This window comes from Dipodomys spectabilis, unplaced genomic scaffold, assembly GCF_019054845.1.
Source record: "Dipodomys spectabilis isolate Male_0828 unplaced genomic scaffold, ASM1905484v1 ptg000140l, whole genome shotgun sequence".
Classification (NCBI taxonomy): Eukaryota; Metazoa; Chordata; class Mammalia; order Rodentia; family Heteromyidae; genus Dipodomys; species Dipodomys spectabilis.
Window position 1 is genome coordinate 30,885,251 of NW_024870817.1, and position 26,241 is coordinate 30,911,491.

At 40.0% G+C, this 26,241-nt stretch overlaps 1 protein-coding gene across 1 annotated transcript in view; it reads left to right on the forward strand.

Moving 5' to 3' along the window:
• Window positions 1–26,241, forward strand: part of Ankdd1b (ankyrin repeat and death domain containing 1B) — a 58,825-nt gene that overhangs the window by 8,740 nt on the left and 23,844 nt on the right. Inside the window, exons 3-8 of the mRNA XM_042690717.1 lie at window positions 3,649–3,747; window positions 10,593–10,691; window positions 10,790–10,894; window positions 18,171–18,269; window positions 19,845–19,943; window positions 23,193–23,291. Of these exons, the coding sequence (XP_042546651.1) occupies window positions 3,649–3,747; window positions 10,593–10,691; window positions 10,790–10,894; window positions 18,171–18,269; window positions 19,845–19,943; window positions 23,193–23,291 (600 nt within the window). The remainder of the gene's footprint in view (window positions 1–3,648; window positions 3,748–10,592; window positions 10,692–10,789; window positions 10,895–18,170; window positions 18,270–19,844; window positions 19,944–23,192; window positions 23,292–26,241) is intronic.

A 26,241-nucleotide genomic window follows, 5' to 3' on the forward strand; every position in this document is an offset into this window, starting at 1 on the left:
AAATAATTTTGGTCTTTTAGGTTATGTTTTTATTTTAAAATGCTTGAAAAGATAGTATAATTTATGACTCAACATACAGTCAATGTAGCAAATTATCTACACTCTTGATGGGCTGTAATATTCTTTCTAATGACATATGATTGGTCCTGTTCACAGCAAATTGTTGAATGGTAACTTGCAGAGTACCTTAAAACCTGTGAGGGTGGAGGTAAAAGTATGTGTTATTATTGAATTACCTTTGGTGTTATTTTGGCTTGCATCCTTATATAAAAAATAAATATGGAAGCATATAAACCCAAACCTGACATGGTAGAGCACAGCTCTACATTATAGACAGTGTTGAGATAACTTAGGTTTGTCAAACTTATTTTATCCCTGATTTAGTATCCAACAAAACCAAATATTTAAACTGTGTTCATCTTTTTGGAATTATGAACTAAAGAATAGTACACTCACTTAGGCATCTTCTTTGGAAGCCAAAACAGTATCTAGAATATAGCAAATAGGGTATATGTTACTTCTAGGTAAAATTTCCATCCTGAAATTGTCTTTTGGCACCACAGGAATACCATGATAGCTTTAATTTAAAGCAAAAGACATTTATAATTTTCTTCCAATTGTCTTTTGGCACCACAGGAATACCATGATAGCTTTAATTTAAAGCAAAAGACATTTATAATTTTCTTCCAAAAAATTAAAGCAATCTATTTTGTTAGGTTTTTAAAAAGAGGCCAAGTAAGAAGAGCACCACACATGTGGTACTCAGGTAAGGGGTAGGTTTACTCATTGGTCCGGCTAGCACCAGGTCATGTTAGCACTCCATGCTGGGAAAGGCCTGGGAAAGAGAGCATCTGGCCCTAGGCTAGGCCTTATCTAGGGTCGGGTGGGGGAGCGGGGGCGGGGGGAGGGGGAGCTGTGGCCACATGGAATCCAGAAGTGACCTCTTCCAGGTGTGCCAGTTGCCTAGGTAACGCAGGTACTGGATGGAGACTGCTGCAAGGAGGGTGGAGTCTGCTCGCCATCCAAGAGTGGACCTTACATTCCAGCCTTTTAATAATCATGAAATAGGGTGCGGATTCTCTTTGGCTACGTCCTGCTGATAAGGGGCGTTGACATTATGGGTAAAAGGCTGGAATGTGGTCCCCTCCTAGAGAAGGCAGCGAGCAGCAGCTGTCCCTTGGTGGTGTGAGTCTTTAGATGAAGTCTGGAGAAGTCTCATGAGGCATTGAGGGGCTGAAAAAAAATACTACAGAGCAAATAAATGGCAAGAGGAAGGACTTGGGGCTGAAAATTAAAAATTGGATGACTTGGGCTAGAATGGCTAGTTCTTATCTCCTGCATTCCAGGCTGTCCTGGAGTTGGTGGAAATGTCCCTAACTATTTCTGACATCTGGCAACTAGGTAGGGAGGACGTCAGGTAACAAAGGCAATAATGTAAATTCCTGTCCAGTTAAAAGGTAGACTGCTATGGACATTAGATGTACAGGCTTCTACTTCTATTGACCTCCCAGCTCTGGTTAATTTTGAAAGGGCAGGCACAAAGTGGCTGATGTGACATCATCTCCTCTTACTCCTCCATGGTCCCTTGTTTCCCAGACTGGCTGAGTCTAGGTGTTCATCGCTAGGATGGCTTGTCCCAGTTACTATCCATGGAGGTTTGAACTCAAGGTCTGGGCACTGTCCCTGAGTACTTCTGCTCAAGGCTAGTGCTCTACCACTTTGAGTTACAGTACCACTTTCAGTGTTCGGCTGGTTAGAGATAAGAGTCTTGAGCCATGCTTCCAGCCTGGCTCTTTGCAGGTTAGTTGGGAGATGGAGTCTTAGGGATTTTTCAGCCCGGGCTGGCTTTGAACTGCAATCTTTGCCACAAAAACCCTTTATTATTTCAAATTAAAGCAACAAGGAGATCAAATAGAATAAGTAGAGCTTACCTGGTCCTTATCAAGAATTGACCAACAAATATTCTGCAATGACAAAACTTGTTAGATGTGATGAGAATTTTAGCACAGATATGCCCAATATTTTAGAACCACGTAGTCAGTAGTAGAATATACAACACCAAATAAAAAAGGCAAAACTCAAAACCTAAAATTTTTGACAACAATGTTTATACATCTTTGCTAACAAAGCACATCAGATGGTTGGGCCTCAGTTACTAGGCCAAAATGAAGTGTGGAGGTGGATGCAGAGGCTAGCAATGGTATTGATGCACTGTGTCTGCAGCAGGCAGACCAGTTCGCCAAAAAGGCCGTTAGAACTGTGGGTATTCCTCAGAACAAAAAAGGGGGAAAAAAAGAGAAAAAAAAATGGAGAAGAATCCCACCTATTCTGACTTTAAGCCCTTCCTGGGTTCAAATGGCACCATTTATGTTAGGTTTTTTTAAAAGAGGTAGCTGAGTAAGAACAGCACCACGCACGTGGTATTCAAGTAAGGGGTAGGTTTATTCATCGTTCTGACTGGCACCAGGCCCTGTAGGCCCTCCACGAGGCTGGGAGAGACGTGGGAAAGAGAGCGTCTGGCCCTGGGCTAGGCCTTATCTAAGATAGGGGTGGGGAAAAGTGTGGCCACATCCAATCCAGATGTGACCTCTTCCAGGTGTGCCAGTTGTCTGGGTAACGCAGGTACTGGGCAGAGACTTTGCTGCGCGGAGGGTGGAGTCTGCTCGCCGTCCAGGAGCAGACCTTACATATTTCTTTCAGTGTAACTTACAATAGAGAAAACTTCAGAAAGAAAATGAATGGATTGGATCTTTAGGAACTTTCTTGCTATGAATTATCAATATATTCTACTATGATTTAGATCTTAACTGTTCACTTGAAGTCATGTGTTGATGACCTGGTCACATGCCTGTGGCACTAGTTGGAGGTGGTTAAACCTTAAAGAGGTTGGGCCTACTGGAAGGACTCAAGTCACTGATGCCATACATCTCCCCACAGTCCCCAAAACAATAGAGCCAAACTATTATGGGCTGAAATTTCTGGAAGCCTTATAAATTATCTCTGGTATTTTGTCACAGCTGTGGAAAGCTGACCAGCTTTATTTTAGATAGAACAAATGTGATCATTATTAATGAGTGTACATAAGGAAAAGTACAAGTTTACTATTGGAATGCAATCTGTTAAATGGCTATGTGGCTGGTTATGCAATGAGTCCCATTCTTTTTTTGGGGGGGTGGTAAGTCATGGGGCTTGAACTCTGGGCCTGGGCGCTGTCCCTCAGCTCTTCAGCTCAAGGCTAGCGCTCTCCCAGTTGAGCCACAGCACCACTTCCAGTTTTCTGAGTGATTTTATTGGAGATTAGAGTCTCACGAGCTTTCTTGCCTGGGTTAGCTTGAACCATGATCTCAGCCTCCTGAGTAGCTAAGATTACAGGCATGAGCCACCGGTGCCTGACTTCATTCTTTTTTTTTTAATGTTTCATTCTGAGACATATTATTCAGGGGATTGCCAAATCTTTGTTGTCATCCATTATAAATATTCTGCTGGACACAATTCTCACAACTTTGAGTGGGAAAAGCAAAAAGTAGAGCTAAATAACCAAATTGTAAATACTCACTAGGAACTTAGGACTATTCAAGAAGCAGGACTCCTGGAAAACCTCAATAAGAATCAGATATATAAAGATACAAACAAATTATGTTTCCTCAGATGAACCGTACAGCTCTGCATTTTGCAGTAGGGGGAAATAATCTCTCTGCCGTGGATTTCTTGCTGAGCCACAAGGCCAGAGTGGATGTTGCTGATAAGGTAAGCAATAAGAAGAACAAGGTGGAGCATGATGAACACACAGGGAGAATCTGATCACTCTAGAGATCTTTCCTTCATATCCACACTCAGTATCTCTGTGGACAGCATACTTTTGAAGGTCTCTTTAGAGAATATACATATTGTGCATTAGGTACACTTGGTGGCTGAATTGGTTACTCTTCTCTTCGGGACTTGGGCTTCTATTTTCCCATACTCACCTTCTGGTCAATAGTTTTCATTTGTAATACTAGATAGCTGTTCAGAGTATAATCTGGCACATAGAATACAAAAGCTAACTAGCCCCAGGGACTTTAAACTTTGATTTTTTCCCTTTGGATTACAATAATAAAGAAAGCCTATTAAATACTTATTATGTACTAGGTAAAAACTATAAGGATTGATATTTAGTGCCCTATCCCAACCAACCTTGTGACAAAAGTATTATAATCCCCAGTATACAAAAGAAGAGATGAATACAAAACATACTCCCAAAACACATATTTAAGGAAAGGATTGGGACACATCGGAGAGACCATATTTGAACCTAACACATGTGGTTCTAAAGAAAGCACACTTAGCTAAATAGCTACAGCTTAGCTTAACTTTTTGCCTAGATATCAAAACCTACCTACAAAGAAGGACTTCCTCCTTCTTTGCAAACTTCATTTAACACAAACCAGCTAGAGAGACCTAACCTATGTTAACCTGGTTACAGAAGGCCATGATAGCCTTATTGGAAAGTTGTTGGTTCTTAATTCCATAGACCATGGTTCTTAAAATTTCAGAAGATTCTCACAGAGATGGTCTGTTTTCTGTCTGGACTGGAACTCCTTGCAAGGAAAGGCCAGGCATTTTGTTGACAACTGGATAAGGTATAGATGTAATGGTAGCAGTTTATCATTGGGACACATCTCTTTCTAATTTTTTGGTCTGGCATTGGTGAGCAAGAAGGCTGTTATATGGTCAGGATAGCTTGGAATATCTCTTCCTAATACCCCAGGCTTACCTCAAACTCACCATTCTCCTGCCTCAAGCTCCTGAGTGTTGTGATTATAGGCACGAACCACCATACCAGCTCTTCAGAACCATACTTTGGATACCAAGAACTTCTGTCCAGTTAAATCTTCAGTCTATGTCACAAAAAATAAAAAAACCAAGGAAAAAGTAAGTGTGGTTCTGAAAAATGAAACATAAGCCTCACCAGCGAGCTCACTAGAATTGCAGGTACTCAGAGTCTTTGGATCACAGCCTGGGATTCTAGAAGATTCCCAGATAAGCCTAGGGATGTAGTTTGGTGGTTGAACACTTGCCTAACATCCTAACATGTGCAAGGTCCTGGGTTCAATTTCTAATGCCTCACAAGAAGGGAAGATGGAGGGAAGGAAAGAAGGGGGAGAGAGAGGGAGAGAGAGAGAGAAAGAGAGAGAGGGAGGGAGGGAGGGAGGGAGGGAGGGAGAGAGAGAGAGAGAAGAAGAGAGGGGGCAATGAAGGATGAAACTTTTGCCAAGTTTGTATGTACCAGTTTGCCCTCCACTCCCCCAGCCTACATAGTGAAACCCTGTCTCATTAAAACCAAAACCAGCTAAGTGCCTGTGGCTCATGCCTATAATCCTAGCTACCTGGAAGGCTGAGATCTGACGCTCAAGGTTCCAAACCAGTCCAGGCAGAAAAATTCACATAACTCCAATTAACCAGCAAAAAGCTGGAAGTGGGAATGGACTTAACGGTAGTGTACTAAAAAACCAAATGTGTGAGGGAAAAACAAATAGAAGCACGAGGCCCTAAGTTTAAGCCCCAGTACTTACATGTGAACACACACGCAAGCTGAAAAGATTGCCAAATGACCTATGAGATATAATGGTATGAATATAGTCTGGACTAGGCAGGTCCTACTATCCATCTGAGAAGTGTAAGAGATGAAGAGTACAATACAAGGCATTGTGTGCTCAGGATCAAAAGCATTGTAGAGCACCTTCAAGTTCAAGGCAGGTAGTCTTTTGAGGAGGTAGACTAGATGAAGATTACTCTTCACAGTGTATGAGTACTCTTACACTAGGTATGAACAAAGACTGAAGCCTTTGGTCAGAGTTCAGGGGATGCTCAGAGGAAAAGGACAAGCATCTGTTCTCAGGGCTGCTTCTCTGAGAAGTACCTCCGATGAAAGTGTTCCCAGGGTACCTTGTAGCCATCCTGGCAATGGGATCAGTTTCTCAGTGACTGTCAGCAGTTTTTACTTTACACTATGTGAGCCAGCTGTGAGTGGAATCCAGGACATATACTCTTTTGCAGCTCTAGACATGAGTGTTTCATAGCAGGAGATTGGGTTATATAGAGGTTCTTCTAGGGAAATTTACATCTGTGAGCAGTGATTCACTGCCTCTGAGAAACAATGGCTCCACTTGGAATTTGCGGTTTCAGTGACTAGTTTATTTGATGCTTGTACTCCCAGTCTCCATATTTCTGTAATCTATGTTTTCAATGTTGATTGTTTCAAAATTGGGAATGACCTGTAAGGGGGAGGGGACAATAGAAATGCTATCAGAATGTGATTTGTTATTACCTGTCCCAAATATTTCTGCTCTTTCATGGCCATATATAAAACCAGATTCATACTATTGAGCCTGGGACCCTGATTTTGTAGGGAAGCCTAAATTAAGAGGCTGTATATTTTCTTGGAAGAACATAAGTCATCATACATCATTGTTCCTTGTGCAGAGATTCAGAGCTTTCTTCATGTTGCAATTTTAAATAGACAAATGAGCTCCCAGTATATGGTGACAGCTGTGTACATTTCAAGCAGGCTTTCTCAGAAGTGACAGTATTGACATTCAGAGCTGCTTTGTACATAGTAGACTGTTGAGCAGCATCCCTGGCCTCTACCTGTTCACTGCCAAAATCAGCGTACAGTCGTGATTTATCGAATGTCTCAAGACCTTTGAAAATGTCCCTTGAAAACAAAATCATCTCCAACTGAGATGAAAAAGAAATCTACCGATTTAGAACTATGCTGTAACAATCTGGGACTTTCTTTTTTACTTTCCATACCTGAACTCTTTGAAGAATAAGAGAATTTCTACATAGCCCAAATGAACACTCAAGGTCTTACATACTTTACAAACAGAAATGTCTGTCTTATGTCCTCAAATGGTATGCATCTAACAAACAGGTTTGCTGAGTTAAAACTGTAGCCAATCAGGAAAGGCAAATATAATGTAGTGAGAGAGCTTGCTTCAGGCAGGGGCTCCTACAAAGTAATGGATTACTGTTCAACAGGGAAAAAGAAACAGAATGAGATGCACAGACTTTGCAGCTAAGAAACAAGAAGCTGAGAGACCAAGTTGGGTAGCATCACAGTACAGGAAAGTGATAGAAAGTGACTAGAGGTTGAGGTCAGTTCTGTTTGATCCTGAAATAGTGTGCACAGAATGTAGATAATGTGTAATAGCTATCTCCCCGAGGCTGATGACACCTATCAGATTTTCTAGCTTCCTTGTCTCTCATTCCCCCCTTTCTGAAATATCCAAGGCTAACTGCTGGCTGATTCAGTTTATAATTCACCATACAACTACTCACAGCAGTTCTACAGGTCAGGAAAGCCTGGCAGGGTCAGGGGCTCTCTTCAGTCTAACTGCTTTATGCACACACGTGCCTACAAAGTGCACACATCTGTATTACTTTGTTTAGCAAGCTTCTATACAAATTAGCAAGCTTCTATACAAATGGGATCCTTTATATAACTTTTCGTTTTTTGCTTTCTTTGGCTTATTGTATCTTTCCTTTCTTCAGTGACTACACTACATCCTGAGATGTTTGTGTGTTTATTTCTGTGTTTTTTCTATATTCCATATAATCACTCCTACATCTATCCTTTAACAACCCACTTGTGTATAGATGTAAATATAACATATGTAGATGGAGTTTTTGTTCATTGCAAATTTTATAAAAATAGGATTATATTATCTCTCCATCTATTTCCCATAGTTGGTGGATCTTGTAGAAATCTTTTCAAGTTGATTGTTAAAAGTCCTAATTCAGTATTTTTAATCATCATGTATGATATAATTTATAATTTACAGTATGCCCATATGGATAGGTAAGTATCTTCTTTCTAATTTTCAGTGTCACAATTGTTCGTTTTGTGTGTGTGTGTGTGTGTGTGTGTGTGTGTGTGTGTATGTGTATGTGTATAACACCAGGTCCTGAAAAGTTTATTTATTTATTTTTTAATTTTATATTATTTTATTTGTGAACATACTGTACAGAGGGGTTACAATTACATGGGCAGGATAATGCGTACATTTCTTACCAAGCATTGCAGCCTCCTCCTTTGTTTACCCTTCACCTCCCTTCCCACCCTCCCCCCTCCCCCCCACCCAATCATACCCCCCCTCCCCCCCCCCACTCCGACATTGTAAAGCTGGTTTTGACATGACATTTTGTACTTCTCATTGTTGCAACAGGTCCACCTGTATCCTTAAACAACTGGTTTTCCCCCATCTCCTCCACAAGTTATACTGACATCAAATATAGTGAAAGCAGAGGTTATACTGTGGGGGAGGGACATACAAAGCAACAAAGAGATAATCTTATAAATGCGTTAGAAACACATGCATGAAAGAAAAAAACATTAAAATATGTATCTAAGGGTTCATTTTCCTGACATCACATTATCTGACCTTTTCCGCTTGACTCATACATATACTAGATATTGCAAATAAGGGAAACCATGGGACCTATGTTTCTTTGGGCCTGGCTTACTTCACTTAATATAATTTTTTCCAAGTTTTTCCATTTCCTAACAAATGGGGCAATGTCATTCTTTCTGATGGAGGCATAGAATTCCATTGTGTATATATACCACATTTTCTTGATCCATTCATCTACTGAGGGGCATCTGGGTTGGTTCCATATCTTAGCTATGGTAAATAGTGCTGCAATAAACATTGTTGTGCTGGTAGCTTTAGTGTGGTCTTGTTTGTAAACATTAGGGTAAATGCCCAAAAGTGGGATTGCTTGGTCATAGGGGAGTTCTATGTAAAGTCTTTTGAGGAACCTCCATACTGCTTTCCAAAGTGGTTGAACAAGTTTACATTCCCACCAACAATGAAGTAAGGTTCCTTTCTGTCCACATCCCATCCAGCATCTGTTGTTGTTAGAGTTCTTGATTTTTGCCGTTCTAACTGGGGTGAGGTGATATCTCAATGTTGTTTTGATTTGCATTTCTTTTATGGCTAGGGATGTTGAACATTTCTTCATGTGTCTATTGGCCATCCTTCTTTCTTCTTCAGAGAAGTTTCTCTTTAAGTCTTTCGCCCACTTATTGGGCAGTTGTTTCTTTGAGGATTTGTTGTTGGGGGGTTTAATTTTTTGAGTTCCAGGTATATTTTAGATATGAGACCCTTGTCCGTTGTATGGCTAGTAAAGATCTTCTCCTAATCTGTGGGCTTTCTATTGATCTTGCTAGCTATGTCATTTGCCCTGCAGAAGCTCTGCAACTTTATGCATTCCCATTTGTCCAACCTTTCTTTGATTTGTTGTGTTTCTGGGTCTCTATTCAGAAAATTTCGGCCTGAGCCAAGGAGACCTAGGGTTTCTCCTATTCCATCCTGTAATGTTTTCAGAGTGTCTGCTTTGACTTCAAGGTCTTTGATCCATTTGGAGTTGATTCTGGTGCAGGGTGATATATAAGGATCTAGCTTTAGTTTTCTACATGTAGTTCACCAATTTTGCCAGCACCATTTACTGAAGAGGCTGTCTTTCTTCCATTCTATTGTTTTAGCTCCCTTATCGAAGATTAGATGGCTATAGGTCTGTAGGTTCATTTCTGGGTTTTCAATTCTATTCCATTGGTCCTGAGGTCTGTTCTTATGCCAATACCAAGCTGTTTTGATTACTATGGCTTTATAGTAGAGTTTGAAATTTGGTATTGATATTCCTCCAGCAGTGTTCTTTCCGTTGAGGAGCATTTTTGCTATTCGGGGTCTTTTATTGTTCCATATGAATTTTTGGATTGCCTCTTCTATTTCCTTGAAGAATGAGGTTGGAATTTGGATAGGTATTGCGTTGAATTTGTAGATAGCCTTGGGAAGTATTGCCATTTTCACGATGTTAATCTTTTCAATCCAGGAGCATGGGAGGCTTTGCCATTTTTTAGTTCTGTGTTGATTTCCTTTTTCAAGATTTTAAAGTTTTCATCATAGAGGTCCTTCACTTCTTTAGTTAAGTTAATTCCTAGGTATTTTATTTTTTGTGGGGCTATTACAAATGGAGTTGATTTCCTAATTTCAGCCACTGAAAAGTTTATTTTTATAGCATAGATTCCCACAGGTTTAGGTTAGTGGTGTATTTTATCTTTAAGTAAATGTTACCAGCTTGTTTAGACAATAATGTTTTTCATTTCTTCTAATGCATTAAAAGAATACTTTTACATATGCATTTTCCTATTGTTTCTTTCTTGATTTGTGAAAGCACTTCATATATTAAAGAATCACCATTTGTCTTTATTAATATTTTAAGGTGTCATTTGTTTATTGAGTTTATATTCTATCTTTCCTTTTATAATTGAATTAAGAGAGTGCACATTATAGTCTGACTTTCACCCTAATGTATTGATTGTTTACTTTGTGTGTACAGTGTAATACAGCATCTCATTTTTTTTAGGGCTGCATTACTTATTAAGTATACTTATTTCTCCATAGAACTGAAATATTCCATTTTCTGTGTACTAAATTATCTCTCTTTTTCTTAATTTTCACAGCCTAGTATTTGCAAGGCCTGTGTTAACTTAGCTAGCATGCTGTGACACATCTATCTAATAGTTTCTTTCCTTCTTTCTCCTTGGGAAGCATGGCTTGACTGTAATTCACCTTGCAGCCTGGTCTGGAAGCTTTGAGATCATGCTCATGCTAGTTAAAGCTGGAGCAGACCAGAGAGCCAAGAATCAGGTAGGTATGTGGGTCCCACCTGAACATGAGCTCTCAGTGCAGGAGAGGGAAGTTCTGTGTTACAGTGAAAGAGTCTCCTCCTCTCTGGCTATCTTCAGGATGGAATGAATGCTCTTCACTTTGCAGCCCTGAACAATAATGTGAACATTGTAGAATACCTCATCCAAGACCTGCACCTGAAGGACTTGAACCTGCCAGATGAGGTGAGTTTGCAGTGGGAGCAGATCCTACATACACTCTCAACTTCCACTTTCCTCCTATTCCTGGTGCAGCTGCCAAAGCAGCAAGCCCAGCCAGAACCGGCTTGTGTCAGCAGCTGGGACTGTGGCAGAGACCAAGGAACAGATGTGGATTGGTGGTGGTGGAGGCACTGACCCACGTGTGTAGGGTGGACAGGAAGTGTAGCAGAAGCATCAAAGACCCTCTTACAGTTTACTCCCTCACCTTGGCCAGGGAGTGGGCACTATCTACCCTCTTTTCTTTTTTTTTTTATTCCACTATATCTATTATTTTTAGAATGCATTTCACATGAAGCTGTTTAGTAATCAGTCATGGAAGAGAATGTAGATTTGATATATTGGCTTACATTCCTTCTTTTTGGAAATATAACACCAGCTACCACTTCATTTATTAATGTGCTTGGTACAGAGGAAAGCTATTTCTATAGAGCAAGAGTCCTGGGCTTTGCCCATTCAAATGCTCTACAATGTGAATGAGCGAAAGGCTTCATGAATCCTTGCAACGATCTAATAAAGTAGACAGTAGTTTGTCCATTTTTAGTAAAAGCTAAGGTCAGTAGAAGCTAAATACCTGGTCTATAATCTCAACTAGAAAAATGACTACTCCAGGATTTGAGGCCTAATACCCATTATCTGTCTTAACACTAGTTATCATGCTGTCCTGACTCTCTTCTCAGATGACAATGGACATTGCCCAGGTGTTGGGACTGTGTTTTCCCTGGAGCATCTCCCTTTGCCATTGTTCCGAGTAGCATCCTTAGTGCAATTGACATTGCAGTTTCTCAGCAGTTGAATATACATTATGAATTGGTCTTACGTTTTTCTGTGAAACTACTGTATGTGTGTGTGTGTGTGTATGCGTGCATGTGTGCATGCACACGCACGTGTGCCCTGGGGGGCTTGAACTCAGAGCCTGGGAGCTGTTCTGAGCTTTTTTGCTCAAGGCTAGCATTCTACCACTCCATCCATAACTATATTTCCAGCTTTTTGGTGGTTAATTGGAGATTGGACTCTTACAGACTTTCCTGCCTGGGCAGGGTTTGAATAGCAATCCTCAGATCTCAGCCTCCTGAGTAGCTAGGATTACAGGTATGAGCCACAGGTGCCCACCTTGTGACATTACACATTTCTCCATAAACATTTCTCTAGATGTGATCAATACTATTCACTTCATTTCAACTCTTCTAAAGAGTTTGTGCATTTTTTCTTGACTTTATTCTTAAAATAACTAGCAAAAACTGCTTTATTTTCAAATGATGTCTATATACTTCTTTTACTTCCTTTGCATATGGCTGTATGGTTACAGCTTGGAGTCAGGCCGGCCTGGACTGTGTTCTGGGCATGGCTATCATATCAGCAAGTTTTCCAACTGCTGCTGACAGCCTCCATGTTTCCATCTCCACAAGGACAATAAGAAAAGTGACTTCCGTTCTGGTAGCACCAAGGGCATGTGGGGAAATTCTCTGTTTCTCTTTCTCTCTCTCTCTCCTCCCTTCCCCCCTCCCCCATACTCACAGGCACACATGCCACACATAAATTTATTATTATCATCCAATATCTTTTCTTTGATAGAAATGATTAACATTTTCTTGATAATAAGCAAAGTATCTATGCAAGTGAGATGGTGAGCCAATGAACAATGCCCTTCCATTTAGACACCAGCCCTAACTCCATTCCTTCATAGAGACTGGAGCAGCCATGGCTGGGATGCTTGCATGAGGTAATGACTGTAAAATACTTAGCAAAGAGCTGGGTTTTGTTAAGTGCTCACTAACAGATATTCACTTACTGGCTGTCTTTGGAATTTTTTTTTGGCTGAATTTGATGTTATTACATTTTATAAATTAACCTTGGCAGTATTCCTAAAAATAAAAAAAAATACTTTACAATAAACAGTTTTAATCCCTCAGACTTTAGTTACATACGATAATTTTAAATTCAGCAAGTTAAAATATACAAAGTTAAAAACACACAAAGTTAAAAACACTATAAGTTAAAAAAAGATAAAAGAACAAGAACAAGAGTCCTGGATCCTCCTTATGGTGGTTAATTAGGAAAGGTCTAGGATCCAGAACGAGGAAAGCATGGTGATCTCTCCCAGGTCTGAAACTTGAGGCTTCAATTCTCTTCCTGGCTGGAAAAATCTGCCTCCCAAATAAAGGGAAGGGGTCCTATGAGACTGCATTGGATGAGGCCCATTTAAACATAATGAAAATGGGTTTCATGGTTTAAAAACAATAAGACATGACAACAAACTGTATGTTAAGAGACCACATATACCCTTGAAATTCCTGTTGTTACTTTGTAAACATGTTTACATAAGAGAAAACATTTATAGTTCATTTTACTTTCTTCCTCATCTTATTCTGTGCTAGTTTTTGGTATGTTTATAAGATATAGATTACTTTAAATATTTGTACTCTGAGTAAGTTGGCTTGTACATTTTTTTCTTCATGATAACAGTTTTAAAGGGCATCCAAAGTTCAAAGTCATAGCTCTTTTCTTGGAGAGTTCTGAGGTTCACTGCAGTCTTATTTCCAGATCCTCCCATGTGTTAGCTTTTCCTTGGGGTGGTCCCTTATCACTTCGTTTAGCTAGTAGAGAGTCAAAACTTTGTAGCAACCAAGGCTAAAAGAAAGAAGCTCTGAGCCTTCTAGTTATCTTTGTCCCTGCTATGGTTTGAATATGGACTTGACCTCAAACGTAAGCGGGAGTTGAATCATCATTACCACAGATTAATGGAATTAAGAAGGCAGATCTTAACCGAACTATGTGGTTTAGAGGTGGAGTTCTGGGGAAAAGATCAAGATAGATAAGATAATTAGGGTGGAGCCCATGATCAAATTCTGGTGGATTTCTAAGCTGAGGGAGAGAGAGACACACACTCGGTTCTATGACCCCTATACTGCCTTGGGTCTATTAGCAAGAAGACCTTTGGCAGAAGAGGCCCCATAGACTTTGCACCTGTGCAACTGTGAGTCAAAATAAACTTCTTCTCTGAGTAAAGTTCCTTACTTTTTAATATGTCACTATAATAGTTAAAAATGGACTAATGTATTCCACAAACTAATATGTATTAGGATTCTTTCTGTTACAAGGACCAAATATCCATCTTAAGCTACATTAAGACATAAAGGTTATTTATTAACTTCAAAGTAAAGTGTTTGAGGGTGCATCTTCTGGCCTTCAGGCTGGATCATGCCCTTTTTCTTTCCACAAATGCTTAGCTGTTTTTGTACTGGCATTATCCATAGATATACACTGTTCTTATGGAGGGAAAGATGGCTATTAGTGGCTTCCAGATTATATCCTTACAGAACTCAATTTATGGGAAAAATTCTCTTTTTATCAATTGTTTATAAATGCATTTCAGGAGCAATTCTGTTTGGCTCTCTGCATCCTATGCTGAGTACTAAACCACCACTATGACTAGCGTGGATTTTGTGGTTGCTTCATGTGACAGGAGGCAGTCAGGTAATCACACTCGTCAATCAACAGCACTAAATACATGAAATAGCTGGGTGCCTGTGTGGATGTGTGGGCGTTCTTCAAAGGAGAACCCAAGAGCTGTTGCGACAATAAAGGTAAACATAAAACCAAAAGCAACACTTCCCACTCTAGAGCACAACATGGCTCTGTATTATTTATGGTCTCTATGAGCAAAGAACTAACAAAGCCCCTCCACCTGCCACAGGAGAATTTAAACTTTGGTTAACTTTCTACTTCTGTGTCCTTGCAGGCTAGAAAAAAGTAGACTATTAACTGAGTTACTAAGCAACATGGTTTCTGATGAAGGAGGCCTTAATTGGTGCATGGTGTTTGGATTTGTGGGAGCTACAGATGGACTGTAATTGCTTAGCTGAGTCTGGAAAGAACCCTTCCTGCACATTGAAGTCACTTTCATAATTCTGTGGCATAGCCCAGTTGCTATAAAGAAGCCCTCTAGTCATCAGTGACAGATTCTGTCATGGATAGTTTTGACTGGCCATCTGACTGGATTGAGAGACATTGGTGATTTGTAAGTGCACACCCAGCGGGTAGCTGTTAGGGCATTTCTAGAGAAGTTTAGATTAGCAGTGATTAGTAGTCAATACTTAATAATGGATTCAAAATTTGAGTAGAGTGTGAGGAGGTGGTGGAACTGTGGAAGGTGAGGCCTGGTGGAGGAAGTGGGTCTCTAGGTATACCTTTGAAGGATATGTTTTGGCCCTGGCCCCTTCTTTTATTCTTCCTTACTTCCTGGTTGCCATGAGGTGAACAGCTCTGCTTCACTTGGCTCTCCCTCTACAATGTTTCTACCTTGCCACATGCCTAAAAACAATGAAGCAATCTGCCCATGAATCAGTGAGTTGAAATGAATCTTTCCTCCTTTTAAGTTGTTTAATCTCAGGCATTTGTCATGCAATGGAAAGGTCTGACTAACACTGAAACCCAACTCAATCTATTTTAAGGAAAGAAAAAAGAATTTGTTGGCTCATTGAATGACAGAGTAGCTATTCATACAAAGGCATGAGTGGCCTTAGGCATATTTGAACTATGAACTCAAATGATGTGGTCAGAGCTCTCTATCTCTTTTTACTTTTCAGCTCTGCTTTCCACCATGTTAGCTTTGTTCTTAGGCAGACCCTTCTGACCACGCAGCAAGAAGGGCTGCGGGCAATTTAGCTCATGGCGCTAAAAAAAAAAAAAAAAAAATTAGAATGTGCCAGGAAAAAAAATTCCCACAGTGACTGTGATTGGCTTGGTGTAGCATGTAGCGGTAGAAGAGGTAGGAGTTTAGAATTCATGGCTGCATGAAATGGACTGAGGACTTAGGAAAAACTGTGGATACAAATCAGTTAATGGGTGCCCTTTTCTCCAGGGAAAGCCTCAAAGCCCACCTTCCATATTTCTTGTTTTCTTCCTATGCACAAACACACAATCATGCTGAGTCATGTGTCCCATACATTACCAGCACTCAGTTACTACAGGGCTCTGTGAGTATCTGCTCATGTGTCCCCCCCCCCACTCCCCCCGACCCCTTCCCTGTGATTCTGAGCTTCTTTAGGGCAGCAGTGTATTTTTCCTCTGGGCTATACTGTTTATCTATCTCTATGTGTATGAATGATTTTCACCAATCATTTTCATCTGGTATATAGCCAAGTGTCTCTTTTCTCCCCTTTTTATGATTTGTTTACCCAAAGCTTTAATCTATTGTCAACAGATATGCAGATATCCGCAGATATGCAGATACTATAGTGTTCAGGCTGTCATTTCCAAATAGCCCAAGACTAGAGTTAACCCTTCAATAGTTATGTAATTTGCAAGTGGAAAACTGTGAGTCTGGCCAGTCCATTTTTCCCCTTTTCCCTTTTATACTGATTTCACGAGAATGAGGAAGAGGCAGGCTTTTACACTTAGAAGGGCTGCAGATGCAGATTTCATTGGCAATGTTTCCAGGAACAGTGGTCTAAGAACAATGAATTGTGTGAATTTTTCTGGTGTCAGTTTGTTTCTCAAGTTTCCACACATGCATGGTTGTGGAACCAATGTAGGACTGATTGCTGTAGATTTTTTTTTTTTTTAAATTTAATTTAATTTTATTTGTGAACATACTGTACAGAGGAGTTACAGTTACATGGGCAGGATAATGCGTACATTTCTTACCAAGCATTGCAGCCTCCTCCTTTGTTTATCCTTCACATCCCTTCCCAGCCTCCCCCCTCCCCCCCTAATCCCAATCCTTCTCCTCCCCTCCCCCCCCCCCCCCCCCCCCCCCCCCCCGCACCAACGTTGTAAAGCTCGTTTTCGACATGACAACTTGTACTTCTCATTGTTGCAACAGGTCCACCTGTATCCTTAAACAACTGGTTTTTTCCCATCTCCTCCACAAGTTATACTGACATCAAATATAGTGAAAGCAGGGGTTACACTGTGGAGGAGGGACATACAAAGCAACAAAGAGATAATCTTATAAATGTGTTAGAAACACATGCATGAAAGAAAAAAAACATTAAAATACACATCTAAGGGTTCATTTTCCTGACATCACATTATCTGACCTTTTCCGCTTGACTCATACATATACTAGATATTACAAATAAGGGAAACCATGGGACCTACGTTTCTTTGGGCCTGGCTTACTTCACTTAATATAATTTTTTCCAAGTTTTTCCATTTCCTAACAAATGGGGCAATGTCATTCTTTCTGATGGAGGCATAGAATTCCATTGTGTATATATACCACATTTTCTTGATCCATTCATCTACTGAGGGGCATGCTGTAGATTTTTTTTTTTAGACTTTTTTTTGTGGGGGGGCGGTCGTGGGGCCTGAACTCTGGGCCTGCGCACTGTCCCTCAGCCTTCAGCTCAAGCCTAGCGCTCTACCACTTGAGCCATGACGCCACTTCCGGCTTTTTCTTCTTGTTTATATGGTGCTGAGGAATTGAACTCAGGTCCTTATGCATGCAAGGCAAGCGTGCTACTGCTGAGCCACCTTCCCAACCCCTGCTGTAGATTTTTTAATTTGATTTCAACATGTCCTCTACCCTTTTGCTCCAATTACTGAGGACATGTGAGCTAGTGGTAAAATGTTTTAAACATTTTTTTTTGTTGTTGGTAACGGGGCTTGAACTCTGGGCCTGGGTGCTGTCCCTCAACTCTGCTCTACCACTTAAGCTACAGTGCCACTTTTGGTTTTCTGGTGGTTTATTAGAGATAAAAGTCTCAGAGACTTTCCTGCCCGGGCTGGCTTTGAACTGTGATCCTCAGATCTCAGTCTCCTGAGTTGCTAAGATTACAGGCATGAGCCACCAGCACCCAGCCTTAAACATTTTTTTTGTCAGTAACAATTAGTGTGATCACAGGTACCCAAGACAGAGGTCTGGCACATAGCAGCTTCTCAGCAGATCTGAAACAAAAGAGCTATTGAGTACATGCAGAAGGTCACACTTTGAACTGGCATCTTGTTACCTGATTGTGAGTAGCTCCTTCCCGACACTTGGCACCACCTTTTCTGAATAGTACCTGTCACCATAAAATGGATTACATAGTGACATGGAGTTGGGTGACAACGCAGAACTGGATCTAGATTGAAGTCAGGAATTGTCCCACTCTTCCCCTAAAGAGGACCTGAAATGCTATGACAGAAAGAGCATCTAGGGTGACCATCACTCACAATTTCTGCCATCTTTGTCAGTGGTCTGGCTTTGTTGCTATAAATGTGTGATCAGTGCTTGAATTTGTGATTTGATTTTCAGAGAGGAAGAAAACCATTTCTTCTGGCAGCTGAGAAGGGTCATGTTGAAATGATAGAAAAACTTATATTCCTTAATCTACAAACTTCAGAAAAGGACAAGGTGAGTTGGATTTTGATTCCTTGCTGAGAACAAGAGAAATGAGGAGGAGCAGTTGATGTAGAGGTAGTAATTGGTGTCTAGATCTGGTGGTAGCTTTATTTTTGGTAGGGAAAGTAACAGCAAAGTTTATTTAAAATAGTAAAATTTAGCTTGGCCTTGGTAGCTCATGCCTGTAATCCTAGGTACTCCAGAGGCTGAGATCTGAGATCCTAGTTCAAAGACAGCCCAGGCAAGAAAGTTTGAGAGACTCTTACCTCCAATTAAGCATCAAAAAAGCTAGACGTGGGTCTGTGGCTCAAGGGGTAGAGCACTAGCCTTGAGAAAAGAAAGCTCAGGGACAGTGCCCAGGCCCCAGAATCATACACACACATAAAAAATAATAAAGTTTATTAAAAGAAGGAAAACCATGCTCCAAAATAGGAGAGTGGGCAGTCTCGAAAAGGAGATTGGAGACACACTATTTTGTGCCTGCTTTTATTGAGATTTAAGTGGAAATTTTAGAGAATATTTTATAAAAATTTTAAAACTACATTGGATTTTTAAAAACCCAATTATATCTTGCCAGATGTCAGTTACTTATGCCTATAATACCAATTAGTCAGGAGGCTGAGATCCAGGGGATCATGGTTTGAAGCCAACCCAGGAAATAAAGTCTCTGAGATTCCATTTGCAAAATAACCAGCAAAGAGCCAGGTTGGAGGTATGGCTCAAGTGGTAGAGCACCAGCCTAGGTAAGCAGGCTGAGAAAGCATAAGGAGGGAAAATTCCCAAAGTAGAACATCATATCTTTATGAGTGTTTTATGGTTTCCATAGAAAAATTTTCTAGAAGTGGTCAAAGAGGTCTGCATACTTCCAAATCTGTTGATATATTGCTAAAATTACCTTCAGAACTTTTTTGCTAGTTTATTTTCACATAAGTAAAGTGGAATTGCTTTTGTTATCCTGCTTTCTGCAAATTGGTAACAAAGGTACAGCTAATGATATGGTTTGTGTATGTGTGTATGTGTGTGTCTGTAACGGTACTGGGATTTGAACTCAGTATCTTGCATTTACTAGCAGGCACTCTACTACTTGTGCTATTCCTCTAGCCCCTTTGCTTTGTTAATTTTTTAAATAGGATCTCGCTTTTTGCCTGGGCTGTCCAAGGTTGTGTTTATGTTTCTCATGTAGCTGGGATGACAGGCAATTGACACTATGCCCTACTTTTTATTGGTTGTGAACTTTTTTGCCTGGACTAATCTTGAGCTGTGTGGCTTTGACCTTAAATTTTTTGCTTGATTGACTTTCCAATTGCAGCTCTCCAAGTAGCTAAGATTACAAGTGTGAGCCACTTCACCTAGTTCATAAGATTTTTTTTCTGTCTTCTTACTAGTTCCAACCCCTTGTCTTTTTATTTAGAATTTATTTTAAAATGTATAAAAACCATCTCTGAGGGAGGATAATGTGGCCTGTACTCTAGACTGCAGCTTTAACAAAGTAAAAAAGCTTGCAGAACCTCTGTGGCAGCCCTGATGTTGGAAGGACATGCTCTTTTCAGCACTGGGGATTCTACATTGAGTGTGTCTCTGTAACAGGAGGGAAACACCGCCTTGCACCTGGCTGCCATGCATGGCCACAGTCCAGCTGTGCAGGTGCTGCTAACTCAGTGGCAAGAAGTAAATGAGACCAATGAGGTAAGTGGAAGTGGTTATTCTGGCTGGGCATGAGACTTAACTGGCAGGGACAGAGCAACAGCTTTCAAGAAAGGAATGGGGAGCAGACAAAGATGTTAGTGCCACAGGGTATAAAACTAAAAGATTCCTACCTTTTCTTTCAAATACACTCCAGTGTTACACTGGTTAATCCACATTCACTTATTCACCTACTGGAAACAGAACAGAACAAAACAACCCACAGAAACGCGGAAAGAACAAGAATCACTGAGGGCAAATCTTTTTTTTTTTTTTTTGGGTCTGGTCGTGGGGCCTGAACTCTGGGCCTAGGCACTGTCCTTCAGCTTTCAGCTCAAGGCTAGCGCTCTACCACTTGAGTCACAGCGCCACTTTCGGGTTTTTTCTTTTAGCTTATGTGGTGCTGAGGAATTGAACCCAGGGCCTCAGGGATGCAAGGCAAGCGCTCTACCACTGAGCCAACTTCCCAGCCCTGAGGGCAAATCTTGAGTGTGGCTGGCCTTTAGAAATCAATATGAGGATTGTCTAAATCCACCCTGACTGGCTTAACAAAATATATTTGACCAGCCATTTCATAAATCATAGAAATGCATTTCTCACAGTTCTGAAAGCTGGGAAGTCCCAGATGAAGATAACACAGATTCAGAGGCTGCTAGATGCTGTGGTCTCCTTGCAACATGGCACCTTCTTGTGGTGTCTTCACATAGCAAAAGTGTCTAACTGACCCACCCCAACTCATTACCATTCACAGAGATGGAGTCCTCATAGTCTAGGTCCCGCCACTGAACATTATTGCACTGGGCTGATGTTTCAGCTTGGACTTTGGAGGGACAGAAACATTCATACCCTAGACAACCAAGATTTGTGGTCTTAGTATTGAACTGAAATCTTGCTTATTCATGCTTTCTCTGCTGGGTTTTCATACTTTCCCACACTTGTGTGTTCACTGGGATTTCATCCACCTATTAGCTTTTGGAGTCAAGCCACAAACTAAAGCTCATAGTGATATTATGTTTGGGGATAAGGTCCTAATATCTGCAAGTCATGGAAGTTTCTGGTCCTATTAAAAGCTAATGCTAGATCAGTAAGGGTTGTTCACATGATCATGCTCAAGAGCCTTGATCCTGAAACAGTCTTGGTATAGTAAACTCTTTTTTTTTGTTCAGTCATGGGACTTGAACTCAGGGCCTGAGTGATGTCCCTGAGCTTTTTTGCTCAAAGCTAGTGCTCTATCACTTTGAACCACAGTGCCACTTCAGTTTTTTTCTGGTTCTTAATTGGAGATGAGAGTCTCACAGACTTTCCTGACTAGGATGGCTTCAAACCACAATCCTTAGATCTCAGACTCCAGAGTAGCTAGGATTATAGGCATGAGCCACTGGAGCCTGACAGGTAGTAAACTTTTATCAGTGAATAAAATACAAGCATGTCCCTATTACATGCATTTATAATTAAATTAATGTATTATAAAACATATAAAACATTCTAGAAACATAAATTTTAGAGTTCTAGTTTAAAAAATTAAACATAAATACATAAATAAAAATAAATATGGAGTGGTTTTTTCCCCATAGACAGGATTATCATATATACACCTGATTTTCCCTTCAAGTTTCCTTTGTGTTCCTCTGCATATATGTTTTTAGTGGCTACCCAGATTTCATTTAAGTATTTTTTTGCTTAGGACACTTAGTTTGTTGCAGTTTTTCTTCACTAGAGAGAATGTTGTCATGTACTTCTTTGTATATGAACTGTAGTCCGAATCCTCACTCTTTTCTTTGGGCTTATTCTTAGAGTTAGATTGTTGGGTCAAAGATAAGAATGTGTGTTATATTTGTGATATATTAAAGAGGTAAAACCTTTCCTTTCCTTTTTTAATGGTGGTGGTACTAGGATTTGAACTCAGGTCCTCCCACATAGGCAATTATGCGAACACTTGAATCATACCTACAGACCATATACTTTTTGACTACTTTTTATATAGGGTTATGTTTTTGTCCAAGCTAGCCTCAGACTACAATCTTCCCATTTATGGTCAGTTAGGCTGCGATTACAAGTATATACCTCAAGTGCAGCTTATTTGCTGAGATGGGGCCTCTCTAACTTTTTGCCCAGAAGAGTCTCAAATTGTGATCCTCCCATTTTCCAACTCCCAAGTACATGAGATTACAGGGGTGTACTACCACATCTGACCTTTCTTTCACTTAGTTTTTGCTTTTTTTTTCTGTTTGGGTTTACCTCTTTCTGGGAAAATGAGAAGATAGAATATGAGGAGAAATTCCTTTGTAAATAGAAGGCTGTCCCAGGCAGAAAGTTAAAGCTTTTTGTGATATTGTTTTTCTTCCCACTGGACAGAGAACACTGGTTCCAAGTTCTTGTCTCCCTGTCAACATGATTCTCCATATTTAATTAATTGAATAAAACCTTATGGAACTAAAAATGGTTTATAGCAAAATCATGTTCAGGAGGAAAATGATAGGGAGTGGGGAAGAAATTCTGCATTTTTCTATAGTTCTAGGGAAAAGGAGTTTGCATGAGAAAGAAGTAGTTACTGTGTGAGAAGCAGTTATTTCTATATCCTATTCTATATCCTACATGTTTGGGCCATACTAGACACTAACTTTACCCTATTAGTGTTTCTAGTGGCTTTCAGGAAACTAGAATACCATTTTTACAAATGAGAGATCACTTTTTAAAAAACAAAATTAATGTTATTTTTAGATGATATGCAACATATTTAGTGCAAATGTACTTCTAATATTTTATGTTTCATGCTGCATTATAATTCCTTATTTCCAACTTTATCTTTCTTAATAGTCTTTTACCTCCTTGTGGGCAGGATCTTTCTCCTATAGGAAACAATTTGTAAAACAAATGTTTGCTCAAGAGCTTAATAAAGATAAAGAAAAGATGGTGGATGGAGAATCTGAAAGCAGGCAGTATAATGGAGTAAAGTGTACAGGCTCTGACCCAAACAGCTGGACTTGTACTGGGCTTTGCCATTTGTCAGCCAAGGTTTAGTTTTCTTGTCTGTAAAGTGAGGATAACATTAACTGTAACCTATAGGGTTGTTGTATGATTATTGCCAAAGCATGTGCTCTTGGCAGTGTAAATTGGCACACAGATGCTCAATAATGCTATCCATGATTAAAAGTAATAGACAAAAGATATAAAGAAAACACACAGTTTTTCAAAGCAACCTCATTTCATGCCAAGAGGCAATTAATTTTAACTTATTTTGCCTTTTGTCAGAATGGAGAAACACCATTCTTTTTGGCTGTGGAAGGAGGTCATGAAGAATGCAGCAAAAAGCTACTGGCAGCAGGAAGTGATGTGAATGTGCCAAATAAAGTACGTGCTCTGGGCCAGCTTCACTCACATAGTGGGAGGGTCCCTTAGAAGGCTCTTGGGGGAATGCTGGTCTCCAATTGATCATTCACTGGGTTTTTATAGAATGAGTCTTAAAATGTATCCTGCTTTGGGTAAGAGTTAATCATTACCTCTGACATTTTCCATTAACATCTCGAAAGTAATTTATTGAAGGAAGAAAGAATTGGAAGTTATTATACTTGCAAATAGGACAAGTACTTATCACACAGACATTCTTACTCTACTTTGTTTCTCCATAGCAACTAGTACACAAATTGCTTATACGTGGTAGACATACTGGATACTTTTTTTAAAGTGTCCAAAAAGAAATGTATCTATTACCTGACTTATAAAATGGTAACCCCTCTGTACATCATCCTCATAATACCAATAAAAATAATAATAACTAATAAGAATAATAAAATTGAAGTTTGCCTGTGAAAACTCAAGAATACTTTTGTATTTTGTCTTGGAGCTAAAATTTTGAAATGTTCAAGACTGTAGTAGTATATGTTATTTTAGATCAGAAAACTATAACTTGAAAAATTAATGAACTCACCCAATATCAGATAACTCAGTAGTGTTAGTGCAAGGATTCAAACTCATGAATGATTCTGGTGTCTGGATTTTAAGAACAGTCATGGCCCTGTTTTCAGGTGAGTTACCATTTATATATATATATATATATATTCTAATTAATATGGAAGTGTGATGAAAATAACTCATGATAACAAAATTTGAATAATTACTAAGGGTATAGTGTCATTGTAACCCTCATCTCAATATCACTCCTTGGAATGAACATCAGTCATAGTTTATTTCATTTTCCAGGAATTTCCATGTGTTCATACAGAAACTGTGACTTGACTAAACATGCCCTCATATACACACAAGACACCACATGAATGGTGCCATGCTGTATACATATGCTGATCGTGCCTTGCTTTTATTTTAATTGCTGATAGTTTGGAGATCTTTATGTCAGTACAATGCATAAACTTTTTTTCGAAAAATATAAATTAAAGCACTAGAATCAAGACTAAAGCCCAAACAGAATACATGTGTGTGTATATATGTATATATATTTTGTTGGTGGGAATGGACATCTGTACAACCCTTTGGAAAAGGACTCTATGCATTTCTTTTCACTTATGATATATGGTATATTATAACAGAAGGACAATATAAAAGGAAGGAAAAGCTAGCTAATGAACTAGATGAAGAAGTTACCATCAATAGCCAAAGAAATTAGATACAACCTGTTTGTGTAATGAATGGTGGAAGAAGACCAGATAAACATTTAGCATATCTATCTCTTACAACCTTATATAGCCATTGGAATGATAAGTACTGGGGCTGGGAAGGTGGCTCAGTGGCAGAGGGCTTGCCTTGCATGCATGAGGCCCTGGGTTCGATTCCTCAGCACCACATAAGCAAAAATAAAGCCAGAAATGGTGCTGTGTCTCAAGTAGTAGAGCACTAGCCTTGAGCTGAAGAGCCTAGGGACAGCACTCAGGCCCAGAGTTCAGGCCCCATGACCAGAAAAAAAAACCCAAAATGATAAGTACTAAAAAGATATTCTAGTATAAAAATACTCATCACAGGACCCTGATTAAAAGGCTGTGGGCATGGCTCAAGTGATAGAACACCTACTTAGCAAACACAAGGCCCTGAGTTCAAAACCCCAGTATTCTAAAAAACAAAACAAAAACCCATTGGTTGAAAAAGAATAATATAAATGTTGATATAATGTTAGAGTTTATACATGGACAAGGACCTTGGGAGAGAATAGAAAATGAAGACAGTAGATTAGTTCTCACTGAAGTTTCAGGGTTATGAATGGAATGAACAAACACAAAATTAAGCATTTGCAGAGCCATGGAAGGCTCACACTGTCAAACAATACTGCTTTTCAGTTGCTGCAAAGGGGTCCCCATCCTGTTTCCATCTAGTCCCTGGGAAGGTTTGAGGTTCGCTCCCTGATTCTGTACCTCCCCTCACTTCTGCATGGTTATCTGGCTCTTATAAGCATTGTGCTTATGAGAACATGCTAATGGCATTAAGGGTAGAAACTTAATCCAACCATGCTGCTTAAAGGAGTTTAGGAAGTAATTAGATTTGGTTGTTAAGTTAGAGTCCCCAGAATTGTAGCCTGGTGACTGTGTAAGGTGAGGGAGAGTGACCATATGGACAGAGATAAACATATGATCCTGCCATGATGTAATACAGCCAGGGGACCCTCGCAAGGCCTGTTCCAGGAGGTTGGCCTTCCAGCTGCAATAAAGGCAAGCTCAGTAAACCTCTTCCTTATAAGTTGGCTTGCCTCAAGTACCTTATTATAGTAATGAAAATCTGACTGGTAACACTTTTTCTAGAATTTTCTGCATGAGTTGATTGACATACTCCCTAGATCAACAACATCAGCCCCCACTACAGGACACACTTGTTCCTATGTAGGCCAGAGAAGACCCCAGGTAAACATGCAGTGTGAAGCGAGATGCCAGCAGCATAGTCACAGGACCAGATATGCTGCAGTTTGCTTTGCATTCACATCTTTATCTGAGTGATGCATCTGGTCATGGGAAGGCTTCATCTGATGGTATTGACGTCCCTTGGTCTCCAGGAAGTTGCTTTTGTGTTCTCTTGTCCTTTTTCTGTCACCTTCTTTTTCTGTTGAGAGGGTACATGGTTGGGTCATTTCTGAGGAGGGAGTTAGAGTAAGATTATGGCTTTGGTTGGTAGCAAGCTCCCTCCACTTGTGCTAGATGGAGGGCTGCACAGAGTTTGGATAACAGTCTCTTCTCAGGGTTCATTAACTGCCTGGATCGAGTGGAGGCTTGTGTAGATATTAAGAAAAACTCATGCTTCTGAAGGCCCTACCTTATAGCTTATCAAATACATTTAAATTCTCCCACAGTTAAATACTTTTTAT